The sequence below is a fragment of the Typha latifolia genome, chromosome 1 (genome assembly GCF_019914945.1).
Source record: "Typha latifolia isolate L0001 chromosome 1, TyphaL0001v2, whole genome shotgun sequence".
Taxonomy (NCBI): Eukaryota; Viridiplantae; Streptophyta; class Magnoliopsida; order Poales; family Typhaceae; genus Typha; species Typha latifolia.
In genome coordinates this window covers 13,470,637-13,486,015 of record NC_133086.1, presented here as the reverse complement: position 1 = coordinate 13,486,015, position 15,379 = coordinate 13,470,637, and the positions used below count along the sequence as shown (strand labels likewise).

The 15,379-nt window shown below is 37.2% G+C and overlaps 1 protein-coding gene across 2 annotated transcripts in view; it reads left to right on the top strand.

Annotated features, from left to right (window-relative positions):
* The first annotated feature begins 832 nt into the window (after nt 1-832).
* LOC140789129 (glycosyltransferase BC10) overlaps nt 833-15,379 on the top strand; it is a 32,462-nt gene continuing 17,915 nt past the window's right edge. For both annotated transcript variants that reach the window (XR_012109131.1, XM_073138737.1), the window contains exons 1-7: nt 833-1,458; nt 1,543-1,659; nt 2,680-2,780; nt 6,677-6,748; nt 11,268-11,349; nt 11,468-11,548; nt 12,533-12,571. Coding sequence is in view for 1 of the 2 variants with exons in the window: in XM_073138737.1 (XP_072994838.1) it covers nt 1,237-1,458; nt 1,543-1,659; nt 2,680-2,780; nt 6,677-6,748; nt 11,268-11,349; nt 11,468-11,548; nt 12,533-12,571 (714 nt within the window). In the remaining variant the exon portion in view is untranslated. The remainder of the gene's footprint in view (nt 1,459-1,542; nt 1,660-2,679; nt 2,781-6,676; nt 6,749-11,267; nt 11,350-11,467; nt 11,549-12,532; nt 12,572-15,379) is intronic.

Genomic DNA, 15,379 nt, shown 5'->3' with positions numbered 1-15,379 from the left:
TTAATAGTATGATTTATTTGGTGATGTATTATGTGAGCATGGATATGTTAGCATGTTTTATTTGATGATGTCATGATTATATATGCACAGGAGTGTATCTGTGAGTGACGGACCCCGCTCGAACTGTGGCGTGTATCGCGCGTGTCGTGTGGGCATGCACGTGTGGGCGTGCACGTGCCTATGTCAGGCGGAGGCGTTACAATTACTCTAAGCTAAACATTGGTGAGACTCCAAGCTGTCATACTACCAAGTTGCTCATCTGAGCCAACTACACCGTTGAGTCATCAATCAAGCCAAGTCACCACCACCTCAAAATAATTTTTTCCATCATAATTGTTTGAGGGATAGATTTGATTCTACAATCTTCTTATTTGTAACACATACTAGTTCTACTAGAGTTCATTGATTATGCGAGTATGCAAGTTAGCTACGTTATGTACAACTTATACACTATGTTAGTGCACCACCTGCAACTTCCGGCTTCTTGTAATAGTGAGATTAAATCATAACATGCTTCCTAATAATTATTCTTCGCCATTAGGTGGTTTAAATTATTAATGATTTTAATAGAAAAATCGTTAACGTTCAGATACCTTAGAAAAAAGGCAAAAAAAAAAGAGACAACACACCGGGGCGTTTGTCGGCAGATGGCGATATTGCAACAGATGCTTTTAAGTGGCAACTAAGCGGGATGAAGCGGGCGAGGATTTCAGGAAATATCCGCTTCAAACTACATGCGCCATAGCAGGGTTAACGAGGTACCGACACGTACCCGGCCGATCTTTAGCTGTCGGAGAAGCACCCGCAATTTATCCGATCAAAAAGAAAACAAGGGTGACGTAAAAAATCCCATCGGATTATTAAGGATTATTCACGAGTCTCTTCCACTTCAGCATCAGTCGCTGAACAGTCTGTTTCCGTTAGCTGGGATCGAGCTCTCTCGCCTTTCTCCCCTCTTCTACTTGACTTCTCCGCGACGTCTCCACCGCAAAATCCAAGCATCTTTACCTTTACCTTTTCCCCATCCCTTCCGAAGATGGCCAAGTCTTGATTCGATCTCTGTTGGGTTTGGTCGAATTCCCTTTCCTTCACGAGCTTCTCGCTGGATCTAGGTCTGAAAAGTTGAAGGATTTGTTGAAGGAAATGATCCAATGGCGTTAGATGTAATGCCCCACTGAGAATGCTGTGCAAAATATTCGCGAGATACTACAAAGTTTGTTCTTTAGCCGGTAGCAGATGAAGCGGAGGGCTTCGCAAGGTCGATGGGGGAGAAAGATGGTGTTAATTCTTATGTTGTGCTTCTGCATTGGAAGCCTGGTGATGCTGCAGAAGCAGTACATCCGAGTCCTGGATCTTGAGACCGCTTCTCCACCGGATAACCAGAAGCCCAGGATTGCGTTCCTTTTTATTGCAAGGAATCGGCTTCCCTTGGACATGGTCTGGGATGCCTTCTTTCGGGTAATTCTCCTTTTTCTTTTTCTTGTACAATTTTCTTTTGTTTGCAGTTCACTTTGAGGGTAATGGTTGTTGGATGCTTTGTAGGGAGAGAAGGAGGGTAGGTTTTTGATCTATGTTCATTCGAGGCCTGGATTTGTTTTGAATCGGGTGACGACATCTTCTCTGTATTTTCACGGTCGTCAGGTTAACAACAGCATACAGGTCTGTCATTTCCTCCGTGATATCCTAAAGTTTAATAATTAGAGGCATTTATTTCGATCATTTTTTTTCCAACAAATTAGCCTTCACCTAAGGAATATATTTGTCTAGTACCAGTCTCTGCACCTAGATTTTGACCAGTAATTGGTGTTGTCCAATAGCAAATCGTTTGATGTCCTGGATGCAAGGAAATGGATGACAGAAAGAAAAACAGAACAAACAATTTCCTGGTTCAGCCAATGGCCTGCATCTAAGTGTAGTAGTTTAGAAGACTGTTAAAAAAATTGAAGAGTACTAGACTCTTCTTTAGGACAATACAAGTTTCAAATAGTTTTATTTAATACCATACTGTGGAGCTTAAATCTCAACATCTCTGTGGTTATTCATATAAATCCAAGTGCAATAATAAGAAAATTATAATTCTAGTACCTGGACCAGCTAAGTATAATTCTCATCTATGTATCAAAGGGAAAAATTTGATTATAGGCTTATACTGACTTCTTATTTAAAATATTTACCTTGCTAAACCCTTGACCAATATTCAAAACAGAGCATCAAAATACACAAAAATAATGTATTCTGTTTTTATAGAAGAACAAAAAGAGCAAATAGACTAGGTTTCTAAAGTTTCTGCCATATTTTTTGATCGCAAAATATGAACAAGCATGGGGAGCCTTGTATCTTCTTAGGACTTGGGTTTGCACATTTGTTATGATGGAACCATTCCAAATTGGCATAGCACCAATCCAAGCCCCGAGCTTATGTCTAATCAAATTTCCTGACATTTTTGAGGCTTCATCCAAGATTTTATATGTATTCACTGGACTACTATAACAGTCAAAATAAGATCTGAAATAATTGTGGCTAGGTTGATCAAACAGCTTATGATCTTCACTAATATAGAAGCCCTGCTACCTGTATAATGCTTGCTACGACTAAGAAAATGTGATCTGTTGTAGTTCTATCCAAGTTCATAATCCACATCTTTATTACTTTTCCTGTTTTGTTTATCTTCTGTTTCAGGTAGATTGGGGAGAGTCAAGCATGCTTGAAGCAGAGCGTATTTTGCTTAGAAATGCACTCATGGACCCATTCAATGAACGATTTGTTTTCCTATCAGACAGGTTGGACCACCAAAGGCGTTGTCCTTTATTTATTTTGATGTTTGCAAACTTGTGATTCTTTCTAAGAAAATTCGTTCCACTGCACAGTTGTGTGCAGATATATTGAAGTCACTAAGTTGTATGCTTTCAGAGTGTGCTATTTTAATTTTTTCAGATCAACTAGTTTAGCAGATCCTCAAATAGATATACAGAATGCAAATTGTCTGCTTTGGACATATTTTAGAGCAAATTTTTGTTATAGTTGTTCTTTAAAAATGGATTGGGCCGTGGCTGAAATCATCGGCCAATCAGCCCCGATCCATATTAGGTCGGGATCGGCGGGATCGGTTGTTCCCGCCCGATACAGACTCTCCCTCTCTTTTTTCTCTGTCTCTCTCTCATACCTTCCCTCCCCACCTTCACATTGGTGGCACCCGACACAGATTTGACGATCTCAGCATCCTCCGACAGATCCGGCTATCTCAACTTTCGGCGATCTCAAGTTAGTATTTTTTTTGCCTTTTCCCTTTCTTCTCTTTCTTTGATGGCCCATCTCTCTCATTTCTCTCTCTACTCTCTCTGACTCTAGCAAGTCCCCTCTCTCTTTCTTCCTCCCTTTCTTTTCTTCGATCTCTTCCTCCATCTCTTTCTCTGTCTCTCTCTTTCTTTTTATTCCCTGTTATTGCAGCAAAAAATTTGCTGCAATAACAGAGAGTGAGATAGAGAGATGAGAGAGTGGAGAGTGAGAGAGTGGAGAGTGAGAGAGTGGAGAGTGAGAGAGAGAAAGAGATTGAGAGTGACTAATAGAGAGAGAGAGAGAGAGGAAGAGAGAGGGAAAGAGAAGGGAGAAAGAGAAGAAATGAAAGAAAAATCAGAGAAAAATTAGAAAAAAATATTGCTTTGCGGCAGTAAGAGAGAGAGAAAGAGAAGGGAGAGAAGAAAGGAAAAAATGAAAATGTCTTACTAGTAACAGAGAGAGAGGAAAAAGAAAGAGAGGGAAAGAGAATTGAGAGCCAGCTTGGTATTCATCAAAGTTTTGATTAAGTTAATATTTTTTTTTTTACTTTTAAGCTTCATATGGGAGTATTATTTTCTTATTATTTTGTCATTTTTAAAATTTTAAGAAAATTTTCTATTTTTTTAAATAATATTTAGAATTTTACGTAATTAAAAAATAGTTTGAATATGGGCAGCCGAGACTGTCGATACAGTCGATACATATCGTTTCTTTGAATGGCCGACTGTGATCCCAATATCGAGTTTTAAAATCTTGCTTTTCCATCCTATTATTATTGTTTGCAGTTAAGAAATTATCTATAGTACAGGTGTTGCTTAGACTAAAATAAGTGGTTTTTACCTTCGGTCTCCTATTGGTGGAGGAAATAGAAATTTTATGAGCCAGAGCTGCAATAGACCATTTACTATCAAGCTTAGCTTCTTGACAATTGGCTTTGTGATATGCAGTTACATGACAACATCAAATGCGAAAAAGGGAAGTCCAAAATTAGGATTCATCTTTTAATATGTGGAAGAAATAATTAGGTGTGCCTAAAAAAGGATAGTTGTGCCTGTGGAATATGATGTGCCAGCCACCGGTTGACATGGCATGGCACAATAGGTGCGATGACACTTGCCAATCATGTCGTCGCCGCCCCATACAAGAGAGAGGAAGAGAAAAAGAGAAGGCGAAAAGGGAGAGGGAGGTTCCACTACTGTAGATCATGTAGCTATTCCCATTGTCGTCCTTCTCACTTTTTCTCTCCTGCATTCCCTAATCCAAGGTCAAAGATGATGAGATGAGAGGGTTTAACAGTCTTAATAGGTCGAGAAAGAAAGATCCGCTTAGCAGATCTAACTTAAAGTAGAGCCTTCCTTTTTCCTTGGAAGGCCTTCTCTTGACATGGCCTTCTACACTTTCTTTCCTTTATATGGACTTTACCCCTCTCACAAGGTCTTCATTATTTTCACCACTTTGCTCACTGCTATCATTATCAATATATACAAAATTATGCATCAATTCTTCGTGAACCATTGAATTTCTTTGCTGTATAGATTGTTTATCCTTCTTTTTGCCTATTAGATGAGCCAATATCTATTTTCTAACTTCCGCGACCACTTGAGTGTAAGCTACTAAATTTTCTTGGCTTCCAGCCAAATATTTTTTCAAATGGCTAACACCCCCCTCTTATTTCGTTTCACACTAATTGCACTTAACATGTCTTTTGTCAAGTCCAATAGTGCTCAAATTGCTAATCGATGCTTGTATTATGTGACTTTTCTATTAGAGCCATTTTACTTTTCACTGTAAGTAACATAAACAAAAATCAAAATAAAATATAAATAATTTAAAATTTTAAAAAATAAACCCTTTCTCTTTTGAATTTCTGTCTGGTTTTCTTCCTTCTCTATTCCTTCTCTTTCCCCCTCTCTTCCTCTCTCTCAAATTCTTTATTGTCAAAAACTCGAAAAAAATAATTCTAAAATTTTTATTAGTTTTTCTTTATTTCTTCTCTTCTTCACTTCCCCCCTCTCTTCTTCCCTCTCCCTCTTTCAGCCGCATCCCTCTCTCTTCTTCTCTCTCTTCCACTTTCCCGTCTCTCCCTTTCTTTCTCTCCTCTCTCTCTGCAGTTGCTGCAGCAGCAGGAAGAGAGAGAGAGAGGGCAAGAGAGATGGAGAGAGAGGGAAAAAGAGTGAAGAAAGAAAACTAAAAAATAAAAAGAAAACTCATCGAGGTTGTCGGATCTTGGTTGGAGAACGTCGCTAGAGATCTATTCGATCGCTGGTGGTGAAACCTTGGAAGAGGTGAGAAAGAAGAGAAAAGAGAGAAAGAGAGAGAAAAGAGAGAGAGAGAGGGAAGAGAGAAATGGCTGGGAGGGTGGAGGTCTCGGGATCCAACCCGGATCTGACCATTCTAGCTTGTTTAAAGTGAGATTGACCAATATGGCCGATACCCCAGCCAAAACCAGCCAACGGGCTTAGATCTGCTTTTCTACTCTGCGGATCTTTTATTCTTGACTCATTAGCACTTCTAAATCTTCTCCTATCTCATCGTCTTCAAATTGGGTTAGGGCATGTGAGAGAGAGAGAGGAGGTCGGCGATGGCGCTAGGGATGAGGAGGGAGGAGGGCAATGGTTTTACAGTGACATGCTTCACCGTTACTCGCCTCCTTCAGCCTCTTTGCAGCGATGGATCAATGCTAAGAGGTGAGAGGAGGTACCCCTCATGCCATGATTCAGTAATTTCTGAGAAGGAAGCTTTGAAAATACTGAACTTATCTTTTTGCCTCTCTGTTACATAATTACATGTGTTGTCTTCCAAGTTCTCCTTTTAACATAGGTTGTGAGCTACTTGAAGTACTATTTCCTTGATTCGACGATGTAATCCAATATTGGACACTGAAGTCCCAGTTAGACCCATAGGGAGTAAATAGAGAAAAGGAAAAGCAATTAGACTTGAGTACATAACCAGAATGCTAGTGCTTAAGGACAGAAAAAATTATCTGAATCAGAAGGTATACATTATAGGTCAGAAATGCTGACAATCCCTACCTCCAGTGAATAATGTTCTGCAGCATGGACATTCAAGATCTGGAGCTCCATTCATTACTTTCCTTTATATATATATATACATATATTAGTAATTTAAATTTGCAATGCAGATATCAAATATAGCCTGCAAATAGTTACTTGTAAAAATCTGAAGTGTCTTGTTAATATGATTATGTGATGATCATTTTATTATCTTTACATCAAGGATTGCCGCAAGGCAAGGGTTGGTCATTGGCCTCCCCCTATGTGATGTGCCGGCACTCTGCCAACACAGAAATCCAAGTATAACATAATGTTAACAAAATGGTTGCATTTGAACCTCCATTTGAGTAAATCTAAGTTAAGAGATATTGTTTTCTCTCTGACAGCTGTATTCCTCTATACAACTTCAGCTACACATATGACTACATAATGTCTACGCCAACTAGCTTTATTGACAGGTAACTTCTTGAATTTTCTTTCTTATAGATATATGTTGAATGCCTTAAATCTTCATTCTTACTGAATATTGTGTTCTCTTCTTGCTGAACAACTACAATTTATTTTGCTCAACTAAGGATGAAGCTAACAATATTGGCTGCTACTTTCCAGAAACTCCTAGATTACAATGCATTCAAAATATCATTTTTGCAGGGTTCTATGAAGCACGGATACAGAATATGGTTACGATACGATATGTATATGGGGATATGATAGATTCTTAAAAACAGGATATGATACGTCTAGGATACGGCAATAAATAAATTATATAATTTTTTTTTCTATTCTAATAACAACCTACACATAACATTGCATTCAATATTTTAATATATCTATTATCTACATAAGTATTTCATAGCAAAAATGAGAGTAGTAGATATCAAAGACAATTAGATAAAGAATACATCATCATAGTATCATACAATATGCACCAAAATGAGAATAGTATATATCCTTGCATTCATATAATTATTTACCTACTAATTTAACGGAGAAAAACAAAAAAAACCTAGTATGTCCTTTGTTTTACAGAGAATTCTTGTTCTTCGAAAAACAGAGAAAACCTAGTATTTTCTCTATTTTACAGAGAAGTCTTGTTATCTAAAAAGCAGAGAAAAATTTAAAAATGAAAAGAAAAGAAAATAAAAGGTGGAGAACGGCATGAGAGAGTGAGAGAGGAAGAATGGCGTGAGAGTGAGGGAGGAAAAATTTAGAGAAGAAACTGAGAGAGTATTGTTGGAGTGAGAGAGGAAAATACTAGCCTGAGCGAGTGAGAGAGAAAGATCGACGTCGCTATCGAGGGTGTTGTCGTCATTGTTGAGGGTGTCGTCATCGGCTGGTTCATCGAGAGAGGGGGAGTGGCGCTATCAGTTGCTGAGAGAGAGGGGCTAGGGCATGTAAATTTTTAGAGAGCAGGAGAACAAAAAGGGGAGCAGGCTGAAAGGGAGACGAAAGGGTAATAAGCTTAACAAGTAATCGGGTAGGGTAATAGGTTTATAAAATTAAACCCGCCTCAATTACCCATTGAAACCAAAAATCTATTTGGGCTATATCCCAAATGTATCCGGGCCGTATCTAGCCATATCCACCCGTATCCGAAAATAAAAATTAATTATTTTGTTTTTAGTTACTCTAAAAGCGTATTGGATATGGATTCTCTGCTCAAAATGAAGTATCCGTGGTTCCTAGGCAGGGTTATGTGGCTAATCTGGACTTGTTGTACTGAGAAGTGACAAGAAAAATGTTTAGACTGAAATTTGTTTTCCTGGTTGATTTTTTGGTCTTCATGGTTCAACGTGGCATGTTTAAGATATTACCTTGTCCCAACTTCCAATGTTCTGCAAATTTAACACCTTGGAGTTTGGTTCCTCTTAATGGCCTCATAGGTTGCAATTTGCACCTATGGGCCTAGGGAACAAATCAGATCTTCATCCCATTTTCAGCATCAAGGTCATGCAGGATTAAACAAGAAGTCAACATAGAGAATTTTGCTATTATTCTTGTACTAATGAGCTTCCATGAGCTTTTTTTGAACTGCTGTAATGACAAAATTTGGTTTAAAGTTTAAAGTCATCATAGTTTGAATTTTTTTCTTGATGCTTCCAGTGGACATTATTTGTTTAATGGAAAGCAATGTTTCAGTAGCTGAGTGTCCTTAACAAATTTCTATTCCCTAAGAACTATTGTTGACTTGTTGTGGCAATGTTTCAGTAGCTGAGTATCCTTAACAAATTTCTATTCCCTAAGAACTATTGTTGACTTGTGGCAAAGTTTCAGTAGCTGAGTATCCTTAATAAATTTCTATTTCCTAAGAACTACTATTGTTTGTTAGTGTTTAACCTGAGTTCTATATGTGTGTGTGTGTATATATATACACACACATATATATACATATGTATTTCATTTAGAGTTCTAGTGCATTTTAGAATAATAAGAATGTACTGTTCCAAAACTACCTAGTTATATTAAGTTTATAGGAGTCCTAAAGAAGTGAGCGCCATTTGGTGTTAAGGCAACATATACTTTCCCTCTACCTTATGTTGGCAGATACCTTGTGCATCGTGATGCCTCTTCATCTTTGTTTTCTTTTCTTTTTATTTAAAAGTCCTAAGAATTGCCATGCCAGTGCCATGGGGCACGCTGGGACTGGCTCAGCATGCCCTGGCATGCTGCTGATGCATTGACACACACACTCTTGTCATACCCTATAAAAAAACTTTTGGGACATTTGAGTGCCCAAAAATAATTTTCAATGGCTAAATTGAAGATATTTGGCCCTACATGTTGTAGTAAATGCAATTTGGGTAGAAAATAGGAGTATCAAATATAAGTTGTCGTGAATGCACAAAAGTATCTTGAAGCTATAAGTAGATCTAGCTGAATCATACAGAATTATACTCCAATTTGATCATTTCCCTGCTATTTTTGGATTTTTCAGAAGAAGGCACAAAATGTTGTATTCATGGCTGAAATTGGTAACAAGAATTGCAAAATTCATGTTAATATCAACCATGAATCTTACTAATATTGAGCTATAATTTTATGATTATCCCAACTTTTTGTTTTTCTTAATTTTTCTTATTTTAGCATGAGGGTATCTTCAGCACACCCGCATGCCATCTGTCGATGCCTCATTGGTACAATATTTGTCAGTTGGCTCGTGGTGTGCCGACTGACAAAACAATCCTTGAGGAATCCTAAAGACACTAAAATTGGGAAATTGCAATACGTCAACTGATTATAAATATGAAAGAATAACCTGAATGTTACACCCGTACTACAAATAATACAGTAAATGGTATCAATCCACACAAAGCAGATTTAATGCAGGAGTGTAAAGACTAAAGACATATTTCAGATTAGAGAGTTGATAGCTCGTCTTGAATGTGAAATACATCATCTAACCGAAGATAAGGAATCCAAAATGCCAAATTAATCTGCCCCATAAGACAATACCAAATCCTCTGCTAGAATACCACCATAGGGATTAAAAGAATATAAGAAAAGAATGCGTCAATTACCTTTAGCTGAATTAGGATTAAGGTACACTCATTTCTAACTTCTCATAACACACACCATAACTAAAATTCTTTCTCCAACCATGGATTTAATATTCTTAATATGCATAGAAACTTCAAACATGACAGTCTTCTGCTCGAAATATTTTCTCTATATACAATATTAGAGAAAGCCACCATCTATGAAATACTTTGTCTAGGCATGAATAGAAGCCGAAAAATTTGCATAGAAAACCTTAACCTAGCACTAGCAGCCCCTAATTCTAGTTGATTATTGTTCTCTATATCTAACCATTAGATAAAGCACATAAGGATCAAAAGAACATTAGAACCCCCATACCTTAACTAGTGAGAACTCAAGATTTAGCCACCAACATCCCACAAAGGAAGTCTTGTTTGCCCCCCCTTCATTTGTGATCTAATCAGACACTAAAATTCCGGTTCAGGCCTTCTTTCTTTATTTCCTCTCTCAAGAAATACCACCATAGTATTAAAGAGCACATGAGAGAATTAATTGCTAAATTCCTCCAAATGAAAGATTTCTTGGGCACCCTCTTTGTATTCTAATAAGCCCCTTCTTGTTCTTCTTTCTCCTCTGTCTAACTCTAGGAAGAAACCAGCGAAGTGTTGGTTTCTCATTTGTGCATTTACGCACCCTTACATAACTTACCATGTGGTGTCAAACACACAAAACCAGCTAGGCAACATCTTTAACAATTATGCTCCTCACATTTGGTGAATAATGCTACACTCATGTAATTAAGTGCTGGATTATCTTGTCACTAGATTAGATAGTTAGCTTATTCATTGTTAATTAGGTCCCTAATCAGATAATCTTTACCAACCCAATTAGAAGATTACTACAATTAGAAGAAGACTTTCTCTTGTTTAAGTCTAAATGACATGAGCAAGACATTCCTAATGCCACTGAAACAACAGAAGATCCAAACCTAGAATAGGTTTGGAGAGAAGAGAAAGGAGAAGAGGAGAAGAGAGGATTTTGGTGAATGCATTTCTCATGGAATGATAAAGGGGGCATTAGCCCTATTTATACAAAGTCACCATATATTTATCTAAATAAAATAAAATCAAATCACTCTAATAGCCACCAGATACCCATGTAACTCGACGCAATTGGCAGCTCAAATGGGTTTGTTTTTTCTCTCTCCTATTGAGGGAGTTAACAACGATGCTTAGTTCAATTTAAGATATAAACCTGATCAATTTGCTTCCTGACCATAAATAAATGTTTTGTATCTTGTGTGAAACTTTGGCTTAATTTTTTTGTAGACCTAGATGAATGAGTGTTTACGAACATTTTCTGTTTGTCTGTGCTTAGTATAGGAGTTAACTATCCTGTTTTCTGCTCTGAAATCATATTCAAATCAATGTGAGATATCCGGATGTCTGTGTAATGAACACTCGTATCTAATAACATCTGGTCATATAATGCTGGAAGCAGTTTTGCAGATACAAAAGAGGGTCGATATAATCCGAGAATGAATCCTATTATTCCAGTATATAATTGGAGGAAAGGGTCTCAGGTATTATTTCCTTTATATGTTGAATAGTAATATCATCAAGAGTTTCATGTTTTTTATGTCTGTTGTGATACTATCACAATTCTTTTTCTAATCTAATTCTTTATTAATTTGGTTCTAGTGGGCTGTTCTAATTAGAAAGCATGCTGAGGTAGTAATTAATGATCATGCAGTATTCCCAGAATTTCAGAAGCATTGCAGGGTAAGTTTGTACAATATCTTTAGTCTGGAGAAGTTTCTTAATTGCATAACTTTTAGGTGGTGTTGATTGCAGTCAACCCTTTATGCGCCTCATAACTCATGGAGTAAATCATTGCCTCATAACCTGACAGTATTGCCTTTCTCTGAGTAAATGCATTCCCAAACTGAAATCCATCACAGTTAGAATTTTGCCTGAGATGAGTATGACTAAATGATCTGCCTTCATGAGAGGCCATGTGTCGGAAATTTTGTGCCATTGTCTTCAAGCCTATAGTAATTAAATAACTCATTTTTGTTGAAGGATACATGTATTGTGCAAATTTTATAGTGGGTTTGAACATTCAATTTGATTACAGAATTCTTTAAAATTAACACCAAAGAAGATGTATTTTTAGGTATTGTTAGATAACCAGTTGGTCCAAAAACTTAAGATGGTAATGAACTAACAATGTATATTGGGCATTTAATTCGTCCCCTCATGTGTGGCCCTAATACCTCACATAGACAGATTATAAATAACAAAATCTGTGGCCCACCATATTGCAATACTAGAAATTAGGGAATAAAAACAAGCTAATGAGATTTGAGCTTACAGCCTCTAGAAAAAACTAGCTTCGTTAGCATGTTACATAACCAATTGTTTCAAAAGATTAAGTTGTTAGATAATAGACTAAGAATATAAATCATGGCTTCATAGTTATTTATCCAAATTATGATTGTATGGTGTTTGTTATATTTCTTTGCTGTAATTAAGGAAATAATATAGAAGCTTACATTGATATGGGATGTATATTGTAATAGATATGAATGAGTGACTAGAAAAGCTAACTGTAGACACATGATCTGATGCTGCAACTTATACAGCTCTATATTAGTAAAGTTCACTATTTGTTTAACTATCCCTGAAACATTAATTGTTATGTTTTTAAAAAATGATTCACATAACAGTTCTGAGTTCTGACACTTCGTCCACAAATTCTTGCAGAGGAGATCGTTACCAGAATTTTGGCGGGATCATCCTATTGTAAGTAATACCTGCTACACTAAGTGCTGAATCATTGTCTATTTTCTTTCATCTTCTTGCAAGAATTGCTATTTTATGAGTTTAGGATATTTTTGGATATATATATGCTAGAAACTTTATGTAGTACTTCTGTGAAATCTTTTAAGAATTTTAATACTTTCTTAGCCATTTGTTGTGCCTTGGGATCAACTTTTTCCAACTAATGATTAGCTTTTTCAAATTTCAAGCTGTATTCAATGGTTTCAAAAGAGTAAAATCTTTTCCAAAATATTCAACGTACAGTTTCTAGTCTAGCCCTCTTCAATACATATTACATATTTTTGTATCTGGCAAGAAAAACGTTCTAAATCCAGTAGAGATAAGATTTATTTCATGAAACACATCCTTTGGAGAAAAAAGATGTTCTGGAAAAAACTACTGTAGTAATGATTAATGAAATTTGATGGTAGTGAAAGATGATGCTGCATGTCAATAATGAGCTTCTATGATTGACCTGCAAATGAAGTTTAATCTAATAATTAGAGGTCGTCACAATTCAATTTTGGAATCATGACCGGCCATGAATACAAATAAGCTTAAAAGACATGAAGCCTTAATAATAGCAATCCAACTTAGGGGTGGCAATCAACGATGGCCGTGCTAGTGGCATGTGCCGTGCCGTGCCACCATTGGTACGGCATGCCTTGGCAAGCCCCTCCGTGCTAGTGGCACGTAGGGGCGTGCCACTAGTATGCATTTAAAATTTTTTTAATAAACTATTTAGGATATTTAAGGATGTTTTTCGGTCTTCGATATGTCAATCTTTAGTTTTTGGTTTAGATATATGTAAGTTATCTAAGCTCCTATTGACTACTTCAGTTTGCCCGTCAGTTTGTGGGCGGAAAGCGGTTGAATATTGAAACTTGGTTCCAATCTTATGCTATAGCGTTTTCCAAAAATAGCTAGTGAATTTCACATCCCTATCTGATACAATAGTTTTTGGTAGCCCAAGTACGAAGTCCATACTAACATCTTGCCAAGGACAATTAGGAACAGCTAAAGGCGTGTACAATCCTATATTTTGCTCTCGCTGCTGAAAAATCCTTAGACACAAGTATGTATCTAAATACTAGACAATGATATCACTCGTTCGCTTAAGTAAAAGTCCGAAAAAATATTAAGAACGAAAGCAGAGATGAACGCCAAGATTTTAACGTGGAAAAACCCAAACGAAAAAAAACCACGGATTCAAACTCGGATCAAAACCAATCACTAGAATAGTAGTAGTTACAAGACTGACTCACAAAACAACCCGTCGATTCAAACGACTTTATTCCTTTTAGTCTTGCTCGCTAGAACCCACGATTCACTGCTTCTCGTGATTGAAGTCCAACCTCAGTAGCCCTCGAGATTGATCTTTCATCTAGATAGCCCTTAAGACGAAAGATTAAGTTTTGTAGATGAGTAGAACCTTGTTAGTTGAAGAACCTATGTAGCCTCAAGAAGTCTCCTTCAATAATACTTCTTCAACCACCCTGAATTTGATTCGAGAATTATTGATTTGGAATTTGATTGATCAACTTTAGATCAAATTAATTACTTCTTACACACTTTCATTACACAGGTTAGAATGACAAAAAGTATGATTTTATTTTGAAAAACCCCTAGACACAAGTATGTATCTAAATACTATGCAATGATATCACTCGTTCGCTTAAGTAAAAGTCCGTAGAAATATTAAGAACGAAAGCAGAGATGAACGCCAAGATTTTAACGTGGAAAAACCCAAACGGAAAAAAACTACGAATCCAAACTCGGATCAAAACCAATCACTAGAATAGTAGCAGTTACAAGACTGACTCACAAAACAACCCGTCGATCCAAACGACTTTGTTCTTCTCAGTCTCGCTCGCTAGAATCCACGATTCACTGCTTTTCGTGATTGAAGTCCAACCTCAGTAACCCTCGAGATTGATCTTTCGTCTAGATAACCCTTAAGACGAAAGATTAACTTTTTAATGATGAGTGGAACCTTGTTTAGCGAAGAACCGATGTAGCCTCAAGAGGTCTCCTTCAATAATGCTTCTTGAACCACCCTAGAGATAGGGCATTACAATCCTTATATATGATCTCCAAGATAGAGCCAAATCCAAGTCTTATCCGAACTCACGAAAGTCCAAGATTTTCAAACTTCGTTGGTGCGTTTGAACGCGGCCCGGGTGCGTTCGAACGGCCTGACTTGATTTCAGGTGCGTTCGAACGGGCTCAAGTGCATTCGAACGCGTTTGTGAACGCTGTTCTCGGTCTGTGTGAACGCATGTATCTGCGTTCAAACGCGTTTGTGAACGCAGCTCTCGGTTTGTGTGAACGCAGTACCCACGTTCGAACGCGTTTGTGAACGCCTCTCTCGGTCTATGTGAACGCATGTACCCGCGTTCGAACGCGTTTGTGAACGCTGTGTGAACTCATCAACTTTGCTCCAATAATCTTGCAATTCTTCAAACCAGAGATTTTCTAGACTTGTATAAAGCTCATATACATGTAAAAATACACTTAGAATATTTTGTACACAATTGCCAACAATTAAAAATCTAACAGCTGCTTAGTGAGTTGACATGCATGACATTGACTAACAAATCTCAAAACATCTCTCTTTAAGCTTGGCTAGAAAAATCGATGTTCCGTAGTTTCAATAGTTTTCGCATGCCCAAAATGTCCAGCTAAATCCCTAGCATACTATTCCCAAATTAAAAATTCCTTTAACGAGGTGCTGGGAATGCATAACTTTCGAGACTTAAATAGATAGCCATCTTGCAAGATGAAACCATC